Source organism: Anopheles coluzzii, chromosome 3 (genome assembly GCF_943734685.1).
Source record: "Anopheles coluzzii chromosome 3, AcolN3, whole genome shotgun sequence".
In the NCBI taxonomy this organism is placed as follows: Eukaryota; Metazoa; Arthropoda; class Insecta; order Diptera; family Culicidae; genus Anopheles; species Anopheles coluzzii.
The window spans coordinates 83,470,561-83,490,430 of record NC_064671.1 but is presented as its reverse complement, the minus strand read 5'-3'; the positions used below and the strand labels follow the sequence as shown (position 1 = coordinate 83,490,430).

The window sequence follows — 19,870 nt, the reverse complement described above, 5'->3', positions numbered from 1 at the left end:
GTCGTCGGAATGCTGCCGTGCAGGGGCGAAAGAAAGTTGGTGAAATGTTTGAGTTGTGCATCGTCTTTCTTGGATTTTTCAGTGCGCCCTCGACCATGCCACCGACTCTGAACCGGGGCCGATGGGTAAATGCGTCGGTGATGAGGCGCATGAATTTATGAAATAAGTGGCAAACATATTTGATTAAAATAAAGCGTGCACGCGGAGGAGGATTGCGCTGCTTTTTCAATGAATTACCTTCACCACACTTTCCCGCTGTGGGCCGTGGTGTGTTGCGTTCAGGAGCTTAAACTTTGCTTTATATAGCAAGATGGTTTATGTTTTTCAATTTATGTTTTTCAATTGTTTCAAGAATGATTAAATGATAAAATAAGCAGATAAAATAGTTATATATCTAATTGCTTCTAAGCGAATGTTTTAGATTAAAGGTATTATAATGTAAAAAATGAATTATCTTTATGAAACTAGTACTCATTAGAGTATTTATCATGTAAAAATAAAAATTAAATTTATGTTTATTTAGTTTTTTTTTTATTTTTTTTTAGTATTTTTCATTCCAAAGATTGAAAATGGAAATGATTTTTTTTAATTGACGGCAATATTTTAGTCTTTTTTTTAGTTTTTACTACAATTCTCAATTTCATCTAAACACCACATTAATCAACAAAATCCAGCAAACGATTATAACTGCACATAAAAACTGAGAAAATAAGAGGCAGAAAAATTAAATGATAATGATTTGGCACAGCCAATTAAAAGTATAAAAAACAGTACAAAATGAACAATCTTTTATAGAAATTAATTGAGACTGTAAATCAAACACCTACAAATATAAAACATCTAAAAAAGTGGCGTTGTTAAGATTTCAAAAAATACTTTAAAACCAACAAAACAGATTGTACCGCTGCACGGAATGTTTTCCGCTCGTTGATTGCTCGTTTCCTCACCCTCCTTTTTTGCGTCTGTATCACTGCACATGTTAATTTCAATTTATATTCAAATATTATTTCTTCACCTCCCACCTCCTATATTTCTCCTCCTCACTGGCCATCGCTAAGAAAGGGAGTATTCCGATAAGGGTTTTTTGTGTGTTTTGCCCCAGCCGGTACCGTTCGAGACCACTCAGGCACCGTAATCGGACAAATCTCACTCGCCATTCCCGTTGTGGTCGGGGGAGAAGGAGTATTGTGTTTCCTTATTTTCATAATTCAATTTCCAATTAGAAAACAGGATTTTGACTATTCCGACACCTTAATCTACCCCGGAGGTTTTTATCTCAATTAAATTCGGAGAGTGAAATTTGCTATTCGCTTGCCTTCGCTTTGTCGGGCCCGTTCCAGCACTGGAACACCGGTTTCAGCATCTAGTGTCTGGGGGTACAAAACTTTCAGCGGCCCGACGCGCAGCAGAGAAAGTTAATGGAATTTATCGCTCGAGAAAAGCGATGCCTCTACCTTTTTACCGGGGGTTTTTGGGGGCAAAAGGTTTTGGGAAAATCGAACCAAGCCCGGGCGATGGGATAGTGAATGGAGCGAAAAAACAACCCAGCCGACTGTCTACCCACTCATCTAGGAACGCACATCACTGGAGTGGGAGAAATTATTAGTGCGTCGGGGGTTTTTTGGTGGACTTTATGGTCCAAGGATCGGAGAACAGAACCATAGGTCGGGGGGGGGGGGGGGGGGGTACACTATCGTTGTATGGGAAATCGCTCGGGTTCATAATTCCAGCGCGGCGGCTTGGTCCGGTGTGCGGGATTATGATTGAGTTTGTAGCCGTAATTGAGTTTGTGGTTTGAGTTGGCTAATGGGTCGCCGATCTTATTGGATTGGCTCCCACAACCGACCGGTACCGACCAGCAGCGCACCCTGGCGAGAAAGGCCATGGAACAGTTTTGGAGAGCGTTCCAGTTTAACAAGATTTAGACACATGCCTTGGTATTGGAAGTTTTGGGCGCTCCTTTTTCGGGGGAGATCGAATTTCTTCATTAAAGGCCCTAATAGCTAGAAGATGGTTGATAGATTATCTTATCCGATTTGTTGCAAGTTTGCCGCTGTCTTTGCTGCCTTGCTGGAAGAGTGGGATGATGACGTTCGGAGAGAGAGAGAGAAACAGAAAGAGAGAGCCCTTATCCTCAGAGAATAGTCATTGACTTCAACTCAATCCAATAAAAAGAAGCACGTAACACACGCTGACAGGACAAACAACAAAAAAGAAAGTCCCATCACATCTGATTTACGATTCACGACTTCACGACTTCAAACTGCCAAATGTCGTCTTCTCTCAAGCAGCACTAAAACCCCCAACCACTTGCAAGCTGTCAGCAAATGCTCACCTGACACCAGCCACTTCAGCAGCCCCCTCCAACAGCCGAACCCGAAAAGTGGTACAAATTAATTACACAATAAATAAAGCATCATCTGAGTTTAAGGCCCCCGAAACTCCTTTCCGCCTCACTTGTGCACCTTCCGCCGGATGCGACATTTTAAGGCGAGCTGGGGGTTCGGTTTAGCTCCAGCGTACGACACCCTCCCGTTCCAAATCGAGGCTTTTCAACTGTCATCGTAATTCCAAACTAATTGGAAAAGTTCCTGTAATGCCTCCCGGTCCTGTTTATTAACGGGCGCACGCTTCGGTGAGGCAAGACATTCTACAAATGGCGGCAGGTCCTCCACTCACTATGAGGATAATCGCAAGCACAACCAAGATGAGGTTTGTTGGTTTTGCGTTTTTCGGATAGTAAAATGCAAGAAAATTGGATTCATCTTTCAGCCCGCCGTCAGCTCCGCCTCGATAAAGCAAATCAGGTCCTCCCCATTCTCAGAAGAGAGTTTGTGGGAAAACCTCCACCCACCAGAGCCGGGAAGAACAGAAATTGCAGCCTGCAAACGGACCAGCGGCAACAGCAAACAGAAAAGGGGTTGGTAAGCGTAAAAGCAGTACTGATTGGAAGGGAAAAGCCATCATTGGAACGCTACATCCCCCCGCTGCTGCTGCAAATCCGAAGGGAAGATTGCGCGAAGGCAGAATGGCAAAACTTTTCTCACCCAGCAGCGTCGTAACGCAACGAGACACCCGCCCGAGTGGTTGGAATGCTCTTGGGTCGCTTCCGATTTTGCTGCAAAGTTCCGGGACCATTTCCTCTCACCTTCAGCCTTTTTCACGATTGCAGGCCTGATAAATCGTTTTCCGGGAACGAGCGATAGTCAACCGATCGACGGGTTTTCGAGCTCGGTTGTCCTCCCCCCCCCCCCTTCCCCTGTTTCCCTGTGTCGAGTTTTGTGCCCCTTTTCGCAAGCGTCGTAATTTCTTGCCTTTCTCCGTGCGCACCGGAGGATTGTGTTGCAAACCGATGAATCTATCGACCTGCTGACTGCCACTAGCGCAAGGTGATACACCGAACGGTATGCAAATCGATTTTCCTCCCGGGGATGATTCTCGCCAGTCCCGGCAGACAGCGGGCATGCATCCTGGACCGGTCGTCCGGTACGAAACGACCACTCCAGGAAGAGAAAAGAAAGGGAGAGAAAGCGACATGGGCAACCTCGAAACCTGATCGGTGAAATCGGTCCGTTTCCCCGCTTGTCGATGGACCGCTGATGGACGGGCTCGATGCTGAGTAGCTTCATTTGCCTTCCAACGCTTGCTGGTGGGTGAGAGCTGGCGGTGCCAATGAACAGTGGCCGGTGGTGCAAGGCGTTTTATCGTTTGATCGTTATCTCGGTTTGACTCTTCTTCCGAAACACACAGACACAATCCCGAACGAACCTCAGCACAGCTAACCTCAACTCAGCTGGGGAATTGGGAATGGACCGGCGGCTTCCGTTGTCTCTTTAAGCCTCAAAACTGGGCTAGACGCTTCCCTTTTCCTCCCTGCGGAGCTCCGGAAGCCGGGAGGAACCTGCCACCAACACGACCAACCGCATCGTCACCACCACCACCACCCGGACAACGTCCGTCGGTGATTTATGGCAACAGTTTGCAAACGATTAAATTTGAATTTCGCATTGGCATTGGTTTGCCGGTTGTCTTGGTCAGATCTCGGAATCAACGAACTGGAACCTGGTTTCCGGCCATTCCAAACCGCCCCCCCCCCACTCCACTGCCCTTTTTGCAGTCGGACGGACACGATTGAAACAATAGGATACAGATCTTACAAGTGGTGGTGGACCGCGTGAAGTCGCTCTTTGCGCTGTCGCGCTGTCGCTTGACGCTGTCAAAGGAGAACGTTACCAAATTGGCTACTTGTAACTTTGTGCGCTAAGTAGATGCTTGCCACGTGTGTGTGCGTCGAGTGGCAGTTGTCCCTGCTGCCACTCGAGCACATTGTACGTGACTGGATTGGACTATTGGAGGGCACACACACACACATACACACACTTGCAACATTGCCACTTACCGTTATCGGGAAGTCATCCTTCATATCACAGGTATCCAGATTGCGCTTAAATCTAATTACGGTGTGGGTAGTGTTCTCGTAGCCGAGCAGCAGCGTGTAGTCCTGCGAGGCATCGTAGATTGGTTCACCGTCACTGTCCGGGCGAATGTGACGATCCTAGGGGAGAAAAACGGGGAGAAAAGAAACAAAAAAAACCACACCATGAGCATGGGGATAAGTTCATTGGAATCGAAAGTCTATAGGTGACAATGATTGACAGTTGACATTCATTGAACTGCGTGTGTAAAGATAAGTGGAAATAAAAAAAAACCCAACCGTTGCACTATTTAAAGCAAAAACAGCATGAAGGATCTCAGCCAATAGTGTTGCATGAATATGTTAAAAGATTGTGTAGTTAGTTGTTATAGCGCTGTTCAATAAATTCCAAAGCTATAGTACTATTAAACATTATGCAATTTAATACTATATCGATTCTTATTTGCATTTAATAAAGTTTCTAGTTGGATTGCTTCTTTCCTATTAATCAATGTGAGAGCATTTAATTTGAAAAAAACATTCTGATGATACAACAGAATATAAACATTTGCTTATTAGAAAAGCCCTCGGCTTGAAAGGGCAAATGTTAAATTATATTTTCATGCCAAGATTTTGATAATATCCGAGCTCACATGATGTTTTAAACTTTGTCTTTAAGCTGATATGAATAAACATAGACTTATTGTTTCAAAGGCTCGTTTAATTATAAGGTGAAAAATCTGTTACAACGATTATTTGTACTAATATTGAATATTTAATATAACTTTATTGGATTTTGTTTATTCATGTCAAGTTCCTTATGACGTTAACAAATTTAATTTGTTGAATTTTAGTAAGTTTAATTAAATTTGGGCACAAAGTATTCATCTAAATTATAACACAAACAGATAAAACACTTTTTCGAGTTCAATTTATCTGATGTTTCTTAGAGTAATGATCGTATGAAACCTATGCAAGTAGATCTGAACAAAATACTTTCTGCAAAATTAACTCAAATAGCTTAATTCGAAAAACTAGGGCATCACAACGTTTCGCTATCTCGCTCCCAACAGCACTCGATGCTCCAACTCCATCAATAGCACAGCAAACTTCATTGTCAAAACCTCAAATAAACTCCCCAAATCTCGATACCAACATTATTGCATCGGATAACCGTCACCAGATCACCAGCAGCACCAAAACCTGCCGAGCGCTTTGAGCTAAGCAAATGCCTCGTCAGTCAATTATATGGTAATTCATGTCCACTGCCAACACAAAAAGCCGACTCGCGTTGGCACGGGTCCAACATTGTTTTGTGTCGAGCTTCGAGTAGTTTTGCCTCAACTCATCAGCAGCACCCGGAAGCCCTGCTTGCATCATTCATTCGATAATCCGTCACATGCCGGAAATGGACGTTCCCTTGTCGCACTGCTGCTTCTCCACCGCCACCACCGAGCATCCACCGTCCTTTCGTACAATTATCCTTGTGCGCGGGTGTTTTCGTTTCGGGTTGTCCCTTGTCGAATCCATCATCAGCAATGGTCGCACGACAATTAGCGCAAACCTCACGGAACAATAATTTCCGTTACAGAAAGTGCCAACACACACACACACTGAGACACACGCTTGGGGGAAAGATTCACCCATGGTCCTAATTACGGAAGCCGAGCCCAACGCCGCGCAACAGCCGGTCAGCGTTGGAACGCCGACGTTTGCTACTGTTGCAGATTTTTGACGCTTTGTTTTGCGGGCAATCGGGGTCACCTCCGGAAATTGCTCGTCATAAACATCAGGCTTCCGCTGACAGCTGCCAGCGGACGACACGGTGCGCGGCCAGCCAACCGAGGGCTCGGGCCCGGTACCTCATTACCGGCACTTGGGCGGTGTGTTCAGTCGGAGCGTAACCCAGTGGCGAGGTAATTGTTCACACAAATTGTCGAAAATGCCACCGTTGACGCGCTTGTTTCGGTACAAATATTGCGTACGTTTGCTTTCTTCGGCGGTGCGGGGGCGGTGAAAGCATTGCCGATTGGCAACTAATTTTCCGGCCTCCTTCCGGGCGCAGGGCACGGACTCTTTACACGCACTCACGAGGCAAAACCACTTCCGTTGTGCTCGACGTGGCAGTGGGCAGCGCGTTGTAAGCCTTCAAGCAGGCGAGTGTATCGGCCGAAAAAATAGGGGATCTTATTCACCCGTGACGACCAACGCTCTAAAGCATGGGTGCAGAATTTTTCCACCAATCGCAACAACCATCGTCGTCCTGAGCCGTACGCACCGTGGAAAGGTTTGTTCATAGTTTATTCACGCATGATTTATGGTGGAAATAATTGCTACAATTTGTCATCGCCATTTTATTTTATAGCACTCACGGCACCAAAACACATACATATACAGTCGCCATGAAACCCACGGACAGGAAACCAAATTCCCTGTGGTACCCAATCGGTGTGGCGTCCCAAGGGACACCAATCATCCTGTGGGGAAAAAGGGCGTCCGCGCGTTGGGTTCGCCGGTGGAGCACAAACCGTACCTAGCAGCGAATGATGGACAGTAATTTATGTGCAAGCCGTGGATGAGATTTAATGGGTGTTGTGCTAGGACTGCGGGTTGCGGTACCGTTTGGCTGGGTGAAGACTTCCACCGAGGGGTGATTAGATGTGATGGGTGATAGCGTTTAAGATCGGTTTTGGGAAGGCTTTGAGCGTTCCTTAATCGACTGGCAATTATAGTGTGCCTTCACATTCAATCGGGCAGTTGAACGAAAGGTGAATCGGACAGCATTATATGGGTTAATATTTGGAAATTGAGGAGTGGATTTTGATGTACAACCATTTTTGTGAATGGAAAGCAAAGTGGAAATTTGCTCAACTGTTATTAGCTCATAATGTCTATTCTTGAATTTTTTTTCACATGATTATATTCAACAACTGCTTCAGGTATTTTCTTTGGAAGTGAACTTAAACACATCGGCTAAATTAAAATAAACTATCATGTTTAAGGAACTATGGTCTTTCTTAAAAAGGATTGCCAGTTTATTGTGGAACGTTCCAGATTTTCAGAGACATATTCATTTAAAGAAGCAAACTAGTCAATCTTATTTGATTTTAATCCCCTAATTAGAATGTCAATGAAGCAAACTTGAGAATGAAAATTGATGTCTGTGATGTGAAGAACTGATGATTTAAAAACAAATCTTGAACTTCTCTTAACTAATCCTATCTTTTCCAGAACATAATGATGCCATTGAACTAATGAGAACATATTCTTCTTCTTCTTTTGGCTCAACAACCGTTTTCGGTCAAGGCCTGCCTGTACCACTTGTGGGTTTGGCTTTCAGTGACTAATTGATCCCCCCATAGAAGGATAGTCAGTCCTACGTATGGTGGCACGGTCCATTTGGGGTTTGAACCCATGACGGGCATGTTGTTAAGTCGTACGAGTTGACGACTGTACTACGAGACCGGCCTAATGAGAACATGTACCATTTATAAAACTGGCTCTAAGCATATTTCTGATTAGGGACTAATCACGATGCTGTCTGGTGTTAGTCATCATTCAGAGCTATGAAGCTATGAGCTCTCTCTCTCTCTCTCTCTCTCTCTCTGTCTCTCTTTCTCTTTCTCTCTCTCTTTCTCTTTCTCTCTCTATCTATCTCTCTATCTATCTATCTCTCTCTTTCTCTCTCTCTATCTCTAGAGGAACATCTTGACCACTTTGTTGTAAGATCCTTGGGTCTGCTAGGGCTGGTCGTCAACATACTCAAACATATGCAATGTTTGACATTTTTCATCGAGCTTCTTAAAGAAAAACAATGACTCTTGTCTAGTGCTAATTTCGCGAATTCAACAGTACGTGCCTACCAAGACACTTCGAGTCCGAGCAATGCTGGCTATCTCAAGGCCCCAGTAACCCGTGCTCTACGAGATGCTGTAGACAACTTTTATAACATCGGAATTGATAACACGTGTAGACTCTCAGAATGTATCCAGGCCTTAACCATTTTCGTTTGTTCGTTTGTTTTTTCATGACAACTCTAATCTGACGTAGTATTGAGATGGTTTCAATATGTTTTGCGAAATCAACATTTCGCAGAATGCATAATTTTTGGAGTCTTTTGGGTGGAGTTTGAATTACCTAACCTAACATTTACGCAAGGCAACGGAGGCGCCTGGTGTCTCATTGTAAATTACTTAGAAAAAAAAAACAAAATGATATACCATTAAATCATCTCGATCATTTTTCTCTTCTTGAGCTGTTAAAAGATTTAAATTAATGTAGATGTAGCAAAATAGTTTCTACTCACTTGTTCTAGAGATTTTAACCCATTGAGAATAGATTGAAAACTAAATATTTACCTTCATATCAAACTATACATCTCATTGAATCACCCTTCACTCCTTCCTGTGCCATAAATCCAAGCTGCAAGAGATTTGTCTCAAGCGATTCTAACCAACTCATTGAGGGCAGATTTTAACGACCCTCAAAGCATAATTAACAAACACTGGAACCCAGCTTTGGCAGCAGTTTCCTGCAGCATCATGCTTTGCAAACTTATTACAGACACTTAATCGGTGTGCCAGTAACGGCAACCGCTACCACACTTGTGCCGCCGGCTTTGCACATCACAAACTTCAATTAGTAATGCAAATACAGCCAATAATTTCTCGCATTTCCCGTACGCAACTGCAAACAATTAGCAATAATCTACTGGAGTAGCGCCTGCCAGAATGTCGCCATCGCCATTCGACGGGGAACACTCATTGAAGGCTCAAGTGAAATGTACACCTCCATTTCCCGTGCCCAACCGGGGTTGATGTTTGATTTGCTCCAGTGCTCTACTTGTGCGCATGGGGGGGGGGGGGGGCAGGTTGTGTCATTCCTGTTTGACAACTCGTCGTACAAACACCCACACGAACATTCTCATTCGCTGGCTCTTACCGTTTACATAAATCATGACATTTATTTTCCCATCAATTTAGACTCACCCGGCGCTTGGGTTGCCGAGATTTTGGCTCGTGTCTCGGATTCGGGCGATAATCCTACACCGCGGAAGTTCCTACTACAAGGAACATCCTGTGCACGCTTCTAATGGACGAGCCGGTACCTACCCCTCTGGTTCTGGTCTGACAACTCGATAAAACCCTCTTACTCCCGCACTGCCACTACAGCAAGTCGCCAGTAACTAACCTCCGTCACGGTGACACGAGCAAATGCAAACGGTTTAGAAGAAGTTAAAATTTCATATCAAACAACATGTTTGCATTAATTTAACTTTCGTCGGATGGCTAAAAATCATCATCGCAACCTTGCGACAGCTTCACGGGACTCACGGCTCGAGGAGAAAGGGCACAGACAGACTGCTGCTTGTTGGCGTCAGAGTGTGTTTCGTGCTGACTGTTAGAGGCGATATGGAGGTCCCCACCCGGCCCGGAAGGCAACCACGGTGCGGAAGGCCACGAGAGTGTGTGTGTGTGTAGTAAAACTTGTCCTCCTCTCGCCAGGCACTGCCTGGTGCAGTAACTCTACCAGCAGGCTACCCTGTGTACTGCGCACGCTGTCTTTCTAAAGAGGATCTCGACTTTCCGACATTAAAGCTATTACGAGTGTACTTAGCAACTATATTACAGCGACATCATGTGATTCGACCGAGTCGCTGCAGTCACCCCCCCGGAACAGTCCGGAGTACTACTCACTTAGCTGTACTGCTTGCTTGTTCTGTACTGCTTTCGGTAAATACATTTACTTAAACATACAGCGCACATCGTCTCTTTCTAACCTCTAACTCACACCGAGATGCTGTGAGAATTTTGCACACAATCCGCACCGAACCGGAACGATTCTGATAGCCATCGCTGCTGCTACCGTACATGGACAGGAGAAGCGTCCATGTTTTTGTTGGTCGAGTGCCCGTTGGGACACTTCCTCAACACAATCACATACACACAAACATGTGTAGTAAAATTGTTCCAATAGCTCTATTTTCTATTAACGGGTGCTTGCAAGATTGCAAATCAGGGAACGAACTCTGCCTTCTATTATTTTTCCATACAACGCTGAGCTGTAGGAAAAGTATGGTGCGCATCGTCATCTGTCCTAAACTGCAATGTGTGAATAATCTTCTACAACAGGGACTGCGAATATTGCGCGGCACAAGAAGAAAAACAAATCAGATTATTTTTGGACAGGGGTACACAATTTCTTTTAGAGAAGTGCGAAAACTTCAACCATTTTGAGATTATTTATGCTTTTGGAAGCTTTCTGAAATTCCAGTTTAAGTTCCAATACTCGCAGAATGACATTATTCGTCTCATAGTAAGTTTGAAGGGTAAATAAGTGTAATGATACAAATTTTGATGGTGATAAAAATTTAAATTACATCTACTTTTTCTTTAACAATAGTAGTACTACTGGTATACATGTTTGCATTATACACGACAAGCTGATCCTTACTACAAGAACCGCTCCAAGGCATTTACGAGACTGATATCATCGAAGTGTATTCATGCAAATAATAGAGGAAGCAAATCTTCTTCTTCTTTGGCTCAACAACCGTTGTTGGTCAAGGCCTGCCTGTACCACTTATGGGCTTGGCTTTTAGTGACTAATTGATTTCCCCCCATAGCAGGATAGTCAGTCCTACGTATGGCGGCACGATCTATTTGGGGATTGAACCCATGACCAATACGTTTAGCAAAACCGCACCAAAGCTATACAGCAATTTTGGAAAATTATATGGATACTTGTTGACATTACATGCAACACTGGAGAGTTTAATTTCTCCATTCTTCTGTTATTCCAAAATTTAGTTGAGCAAACTGCTTTCAAAGCAAGGAAAGTTGCTTTGAAATATAGTTCATTAATATAGTTTTTTGCCCTTTTGTTGAGGTCAAAGAAAATAAAAATTAATATAAATATCCTCTTCAAGTGCTACTGCTGTGGATCCATCCAATACGCAAATTTGAAAAATACCCTCGCAGGTCGTACATCGGTTCATTGTTCAAACTTTGCCGACCCCTGCTCGTGGAATTACACCACAAAAAAAAAGGGAAAACAGCTAGCATTGCTATGAGTTTGCTTTCACTAGCAGTGAAACCTTCTGCTTTGCTTGGGGTCGTAAGAATTTTACACGAACATGCAGCCTACGATACGGTGTGTGAACATCGGACAAGCAAACAACATTTATCGTTCACTCACACGTCTATTCAAAGCACTGCTGCATGGTCGAACGTGGTAAGAAACTAACAAACAAAAAAACACACGCAAGCAACCAAGCCCAATGACACAAACATTACATGCGCCAAACTACGAAGAACCACCGTGTTCCATGTAGGTGACGGTAATGCGATTTGCCACTGCTGACAACGGTCCAAATGCGAAAATGGCGCAGGTTAGGCTTCCAAAACGCTGCGACGCTGTGCATGTTGTGGCCAGGTGCGCATTCTGACACCTTCCAGAAAGTAGGTGTGAGTGTGTGTGTGCGTGTTTGGGTATGGGTCTGTGTGTGCCATCTTGGTGCCAGTGCGGTGCAGGTTCCAGAGGTCTACAACGTTTGCACCAGACAAAAAAGGAACGGTCCCCGGTCCTTGTATCACTGCGCCCTTCCCCCCGCGCTTGAAGCCTGCGTAGTACACAAATAACTGTTTAGTTTCATTAGGCTTCTGTTTCCTGTTCACAACTTCATTCGGCTTGCATACAGGCACGAAACAGGAGCCCCCGTGAGGCAATGCCGTTTTTCCTGCCACGAAAGCCTCTGACGAAGGACGGACCACAGGGCCGTCGCCGCCTTCTTGAGTAGTGTGCTCACGCAAACCTCCTTTTACGCTGCAGGCGCTCGACGCTTGAAGGTTGTACGTTGAGTGTATGTGTGTGTGTGTGTGTGTGTGTGTGTGTGTGTGTGTGTGTGTGTGTGTGTGTGTGTGTGTCTATGTATATGTTTTACATTTTAATGCACCAGCAACTTCGAACATCCTTTCTTGGGGAGCTGTTTTCGAATCGTTCGGTGGGTTGAGGACCCTCCTTCAGCTTTTGCAGCTCTAATGCTAATGTACAGCGGGCGATGGGGTTTGGCCCATTGGGGGGATGGGGGTAATTAAAGGTTGCCAGCGGGCAGGTTTGCTCGGTGACGGGCGCCTTGTTGTCGTTTAACGTCCGACTTTAATTGATATTTGCCTTTTTGTCGGGTAGAGTTGACAGCGCACAGTAAAATGTTTTCACAAGTTTTCCAAGAATTCTGAGAAAATTGTTGGGCCAACTATAGAAAAGTGTACGAAATTCCTTTCCATACAATTCATTACCTACACCTATGCTGTATCAGATTTCTTGCACCCACCCAGAGAAAACGGGGAAGCAAAATCCCACACGCAATAGAAATGATGAAGTGCCCATTCATTCATCCTTATCGGTTCGTACGGCTTGATATGGAATCCGAACAAGGCATCCATGACAGCAGAATGAAGGCAACAAAAAAAGAAACGGAAAAGAGCTCCCACAAACATACCTCTTCATCGGGACATTTCTATGGCATTGCTGCTTGTGTGTGTGTGTGTGTTCCCCCCCCCCCCCCCCCGTTCTTCCCGGTGATATCGCAACGTCTGCAAGGTCCTTTACGACCGGAAAGATAGACCAGGAATACTGACGTTCCGGTGCTGCCTTTAAAATATGCCCTGCAATAAAACCGGGAAACGGTCGCTCCATAAACGTAATCACAAGCGGCACACGCAATGGCACAGTAATATGGTAACAATTTTTCATTTATTCCCATAGATTGTTATTGCTTACCTCTCGCTTTATGTGGACGCTTTTTTTTTTGGAGGGAGCTGGAGATTGGGTCTTTGGAACGATGCTTTTGGAGATGAAGAAAATGGGCCAGGAGGAATATTCGCAAGACCTACGTGATCAGCTCTTTGGAGAAGATTTTGATCGATGGATTGCTCCATTTTATAGCGCCCAAGCAGGGCTGGAAGTTTTCCTGGAACCTTCCGAATCACTCGGAACGCTCCAGAAGTGGGAAACGTTCGCTAGTAGATTGAAGAAAATCGTTTTTATGGACAACTGAATGCTTTCCAATAAAGGATGAATTATGGATGCAGCGTTTATGGGCAGGTGTGGTTGAAGTGTTCCTTCAAATTTTGGAATCCATTTTCTCATTCTTAAGCCCTCTCCAATGCCCTACCACTGGCAAACAAAATTATGTTTGTGAAGCGCAATTGCGCCCGCTACACGAGTACACTAATTAAAACCAACGACGGCTGTGTAATTCAATTGTGCGCCACAATTAAAAGCTCATCCAATTTGCTAGATAAAACACAGGCCAGCTCTGGTTGGCTTCAAAAAAAAAAAAAAAAGAAAGCAGAAGGGTTTTGATGCAGCAGCACAGCGCAAGATCGCAGAAATGAAACGTAAACGTAATAGGCAAAAACGACCCCATTTTGCTTCCTGTATACATTTCCTGATCCCCGCAACGAAAGGGCCACTGCACGTGCTTTACGTTGGTTCACCTGTGTGTGTGTGTGTTTGTGTAGAGGGTTAAAAATTAACTAATTATCATGTTTAAAGTTATTCGCGCGAAGCACCCTTACACACAAGCCGTCTGCTTTCCGTCAACGGTGGTGCTTGCGAGAGAAGTTTTTTTTTTGTGTGTGTGTAGGAACAATCTTTACACCCAAAATTCACCCACTTTCGGGTAATCGCCCACTCCTGCCCACACGCGCTCGGACAAATTGTGCAAAGGGTAGCGAGTTTTTCGCGCTGATTATCACGGGACGGCTCTTCTCCGGCAGCCAAGGAGAGCAGCGTTCAGTCAGCAACCGTTAGTGAGCCCAGCCACTTCCTTCATAATCGGTCAGGTGCGCGCATTTACTTTTCGTTCGTTATGTTTTGCTTTCCCAGTATTTTTTTCCTTCCCGGGGCTTGTGACCAGCGTTAGCATTTTTAATAATGTAAATTTTGAAAAGCGTCAGCTAAATTCTTCCTCCACGGTTTGGGTTCTGGTGCGTTCTAGAGATTCTTTTTTTTTTGCTCCTGTTACCCAAGTCATGATGATGTGACGTTTTGAGCCGACAAGATGCTCTGGAGTGATATTTATATTTTTTGTTCCCTCCTTGTATTCTCTACACGAAGAAAAAGTGCAGACATAGCGCATAGTTTAACATAACAAAGAAATAGAGCGATAAAAAGATTGTAAAAATATTTGTTTTAATAAATAGCTCATTCAAATGATTAATTTTTGTTGTTACAATTTTCAACCAACAGCTACCGCATTGATGGGAATACTCTATATTTCTTGGCATTAACTTGACGTGATGAAATCGTTTAACAATTATCAAGTTATCATTCATCAAATCTTCTGTGTAAATGTTATATCTTTTAATAAGCACGTTATCGATTGTCTTGGCTAGAACCACATCACAAGCCGTTCACCACGAAGCACCTCTGGGGAAAAGGAAAATAGCGTTCTCACTGCATCGACAAGCCAACATTTTATTAACATTCTATCTCAACACAAAGCCATTTTTAGACCGGTGAGAAGGAAACAAAACGCGGCGAGCAATAGGCAAACGAAGCGAACAAAAAAAGCCAACCTGGGTTTCCGTTTTTTCGCAAACGTTTCAACTTTTTAATTGCGATTCAAGTATAGCTGCGTGAGTAACATTTTTTTTGCGGAAAAAATACAGCAGCAATACAGATGGAAAGAGAAACTCACCCGGAAGCTCAACTTTAACTGGAAAGTGACCGTGTCACGTACAAAAAAAAACCAACGCCCCTATTTAAGCGCTAATTCCATGTCCCGTCGATGAGACACTCGCTTTTTTTTGCCGAACCCTCTGCAGTGAAATTTTCTAATAATGCTGACGCTTCGAGCACACCTTTACCGACTGACCTTAGGCAATAAATTCCCCACCGACCGGTGGAACAGTTCTTATGCAAAATAACGAGAATGAGGAAAAAACTGTCATCATCGTTGCGGAAAAGCTCTGTTTTCTTTTTTTTTCTTTTTTAAATAAATATCGAAATAAAGACGGCAGGGTGCAAAAAAGCGACCCTGACCACAACGCTCAGGAGGGCGCTCAGGTGGGGAAGGAAGAAGAAAGAGCCCCCGCAAACGAATAACCGCAGGGATTAGCATGCCATTGGGAGAGCATATTTTTATCAACCATTTTAGTTTACGGGGTACAGCAGAATGAGGAAAGCAAGTGGGCAAAAGGCGAAAACTTTACCCCATAAAAAATGAAACTTCACCCAGGGTGGCACACATTCGTGTGGGGAAAATTCCTTCTCACTGTTTTTGGCCCGGGTTTTTATTTTATTTTGAAGGACATCTCACCTCCACCGTGCAATCGTTCTAACCCTCCCCTAACTTCTTACCCTGTTGCTTGCAATCGTAAGGCTTTTCCGTGGCAAAAAGTTTTTCTCCCTTTAAATGATAAGAAACGCTGGATTTTGTTTTTGGAGCCGTTCTTGGCTGGCCGATTTCACGCAATGGGCGCAATACAAAACACGACAAAACAAACCCAAGGCAAGCTTTGCAGCGCGTCGCAGTTCGCCCTAAGTGGTACCCCCGCCGGCATGTGGCGTTTGCGGGCTGGCGATAACAAATTTCACGCAATTTCAACCACACGCTTTCTCGTGTGTAAAAGGTTTCTAAGTTTTGTCGTTTTCTTTCCCGCTTCGCTTTAGTACGTAAGGTGGGTGGGTGCGAGTTAGATAAGAGGAAGAGCCACCATCACCCGTCGGTACGTCGATTCACCTATCTTTGCCGGGCGCTGGAGCGGGGGCTATTACTTTCCGTGAAACTTTTTCCACGAATTTCTCTTATCGGCGGTAAGGAATCTAGGCCCGACCGGTCGCGCCAAAACATGCCAATCTGTCTCCCGGGCTGCTGGTCGACGCACACAGACACACACGCCGGATACTTGAGCCGGTAATTGTTGCTTTGTTCTGGGGTGTACAGAACGGTGGCCACTACATGGGACGGGCTCGGCAGAGGGGGCTGGAAGGTAGTACTCTTTACTGCCACGTTTTGCCACACCTCGAGGGCGTACTTGATGGTGCTATTTTAACTTTGCCATCGATACGCTATTTTGTGCTTAGAGCTTAGGGAGGGAAATGAACAAACGGTGTTGCGGAAGGACACATTAACTTCGGTTAGCCGATTTACAGTGTGGTACGACGCAACGGTGGAGTGATTTTCTTAATTGGAGATGTATTTTCTAGTAGTTATCTGTAGGAAGTTTGTTTTTTATTAACAAATAACAACCTTTGCAAAGACAACCATCGGAATTTCGAAAAACAATGATTATATAAACTTACTATAATCTTAAATTGTTGTATGGTAAGCAATACGAGCGAAGATATGGGTCCTCCTGAATAAAAGTGTATTCAATATTGATCTTGTTGTTTTTGTTGACCTTTCTGTAGCATGAACTAGACAAACGATCATCGAAACAAAATGTATTGGCATCAAGTTATGAATATTATCACCAGACACCAAAAAACATATAAAATCCTGTCGAATGTGTATCAAAGAAACATTTCATTAAGAGCAATACCCTGTTTTTTGGGCGAATTGCAACTGGGAGAACTTGGTTGCTCATATTGTTGACACAATTGTATTAAGACACTCGAACAGCACTCCAAAAAATGTAAAAAATAATCGTCAACTTAACTTACCATTCATTGTGAGCTTGCGTGCGTGCGTGTAAAACTGAAAGAGGTAACTGTCAAACCTAACTCACCTAATTTTGTCTTTAAGGCACCAATTTTTAACAGCATGTCACAATTTTTGTCTCTTAGGCATCACTTGACTGTGAATCAATCGAAATATTAACAAAATTTAACGTCATTTCTAAAATTATTCTGAAATTATTGAAATTAAGCGTGAATAATTTCGTTGATGAAATTTAGTGAATAATTTCGTTGATAAAATTTCAAATATAACAAATTTTATGCCAATTTAGGAAGTTTTATTGGAGTGATATATTTGATGTCATATATTTTCATTTTTTTCCAAAACAATAAATAATCGCATTACACGGTTGTGGTATACATTGTATGATTTAAAACTGCAACTGTCAAAAATCTGCTCAAATACCTTCTTAAATCATCATGATTCCTACAAGAGTAAAAATGTGATGACTTAAGCACCGAAAAAGGGGAGTTAAAGTCAATAATTGTTGCGCACTGTCGAAATTAATGCCTTAGAGGCAAAAATTGATGCCTTAGAGAGAAAATTTTGTGGCAGTGACTGTAAACATGAAATAGATAACTTAGACAGTCGTAAGAAAATAAAAAAAAATATGTCCTAAATGCTTACTCAAACCTAACTAGACTTGATACAGAAAGCATACAACGAATGATCACGGGCTTGAACATATTTGGACAGACTGTGGTGAAGCGAAAGCAAATTTTTTCTAAAAACCAAACGATTGAATGCATAGCTAATCTTACATTTTTTCGTCTTAAATGTCCTTGTAAAATTGTTTTTTTTTTTATAAAAACAACCGTAACGAAAACAAACAGTTCAAGTACACATTTTTACAATAATGCCTCTTTTGAAATATACGGTAGCTTTTATTGCCTGAACAATCGCTCATCTTTCTACAGCATTGTTTTATGTATAATAAAATAAAATAATAGATTTTATTTACAATACACACTCCTAAAATAGCGATTTCTCCTAGCCACACTGTATCCAAAAAATACATAAAGAAAGCAAAAAAAATCAGCAGGAGGTTATGGAGTCTTAACATTATTAATGACCAGCTCGGATCGTACCGTTCGCGCTCAGTAAATGGCAAATATCGTAAGCCTTCAATCGTTTATTCCACCCCTCTACCTCGTAGTCGGAAATGTAGCTGCTCGTGCAAGTTGAACCATCATCAGCACATTTTCCCTCTCTCGCACACACACACGTTCACACACACTCGTAAATGATCATCATCCCGCTCCCCAGAAACGGAACAGAAAAAGAAAAACACGCAGGTAAAATCGGTGGTCATTTGTTTCACTCCCCACCCCAAGCACCACTGTACCGCGCTGTTGGCGTATGCGTAGAGTTTTGTTTATTCCGTAGAATTTCGACATGACGCACCTACCTTTTATAGCCCTCATCACACTATTCCAATCTCTCTCTCTCTCTCTCTCTCTCGCTCACCCCGTTTGGCTGAGTTTTCCATCGCGAATGGCATGCAAACTGCAGTAAACAACTGGCTGCGAAAGAAAAGCAAATTTTGCTCACCCATTCCGGCGTGATTTATGGCCACCTTTGCCCGGTTTGACCAAAACCCACCATCACCGCCAGTGAATGAGGGGGGAAATAAACTAGCTTCCTTAACGATACCGATGATCGAACGCAGCCCGCAGCACAATGATAATGTTGTTTTGATACGCCCGGCACTTGACAAATCGCGTCACAAAGCAACAAAGCGCACGGTGCTGCTCGGGCGCCGGTCTTCCGGATGTGGGCAATGGAAATTCGAGTAGGTGCAATTAATTTCCCCGAACTCCCTGCTCACCAGCCCACGGTTCACCGCTTCACTGAGGTAGCTAATTAATACACCAAGGCCGGGCAGGTGACTAATCCAGCACAGGGTACCGGGTACGCTCGGATTGTTTACATTGCCGGATAGAGGAACCGATCGAGAAACGATTTGGATTTCGGCAGAAAAACCGTTCTTTTCTCTACATTCCTGTGCTGGGAGTAGGCCGGTTCGCTGGCTAGCTGGTTCACACTAAATGGTCAAATTGTTTTACATCTCTGCTAAATCCCCAAAGTACAGGCTCGAGTTACGGTGAAATTGGGAAACTCATTCATCACCGCAGCGGCATATACCGGTGTACGTGAAACTTCCCGGCCCGGCAACAAAACTTTACCCTTTGCCAATCACGAGGCCAGTCAGCTTCCTGTACAGCTCATCGACGGTGCTCGACGGTACCAGCTTTGCTCTGACAGTTTTCCAGGAAAAGGGCTAAAACTTTCCATCTTTCCCGAAAACCCTTGCCCGCTGAACGTACGTTCGGTAGCGCAAGTGACGTTTTGATGCCGCCGGGCACGGCTCGAGCACGGTTCGAGACTTTGACGTCAGGGAGGAATTAATTTGTTTATTTGTGTAATATTTATGATACAATCATAACAACAATCATTTGCACGTATGCTGTGTGCATACCGGTTGCTCTCCCGCGTGTTTGTGTTCCGCTGCAAAAACTACCCCGTGGGTTGAATTCGTGTGCAGAACGTTTGAGAATGTGGAGAAAACTTCTTTCGCAGGGTGGGATACATCCCACCCGCTTGCTTTTGATTCCAGACTGTGCGGGAAAGACCAGATGATGATGAAGATACCCCAGACATTGGATTACCGGAATTGGGTGATGTGTGCAGAGCAGACATCCCGCCGAGCGCACGGGGCAAGGTTAGGTTGGACGAACTTTCCCGTGCTCTCTTCCTGCCGAAAAACG

General features: G+C 43.9%; 1 protein-coding gene across 2 annotated transcripts in view; it reads right to left on the bottom strand.

The window, feature by feature from the left end:
* Positions 1–19,870, bottom strand: part of LOC120956810 (MOXD1 homolog 2-like) — a 79,944-nt gene that overhangs the window by 34,256 nt on the left and 25,818 nt on the right. For both annotated transcript variants that reach the window (XM_040378555.2, XM_040378557.2), the window contains exon 4: positions 4,400–4,555. In XM_040378555.2, the coding sequence (XP_040234489.2) occupies positions 4,400–4,555 (156 nt within the window). The remainder of the gene's footprint in view (positions 1–4,399; positions 4,556–19,870) is intronic.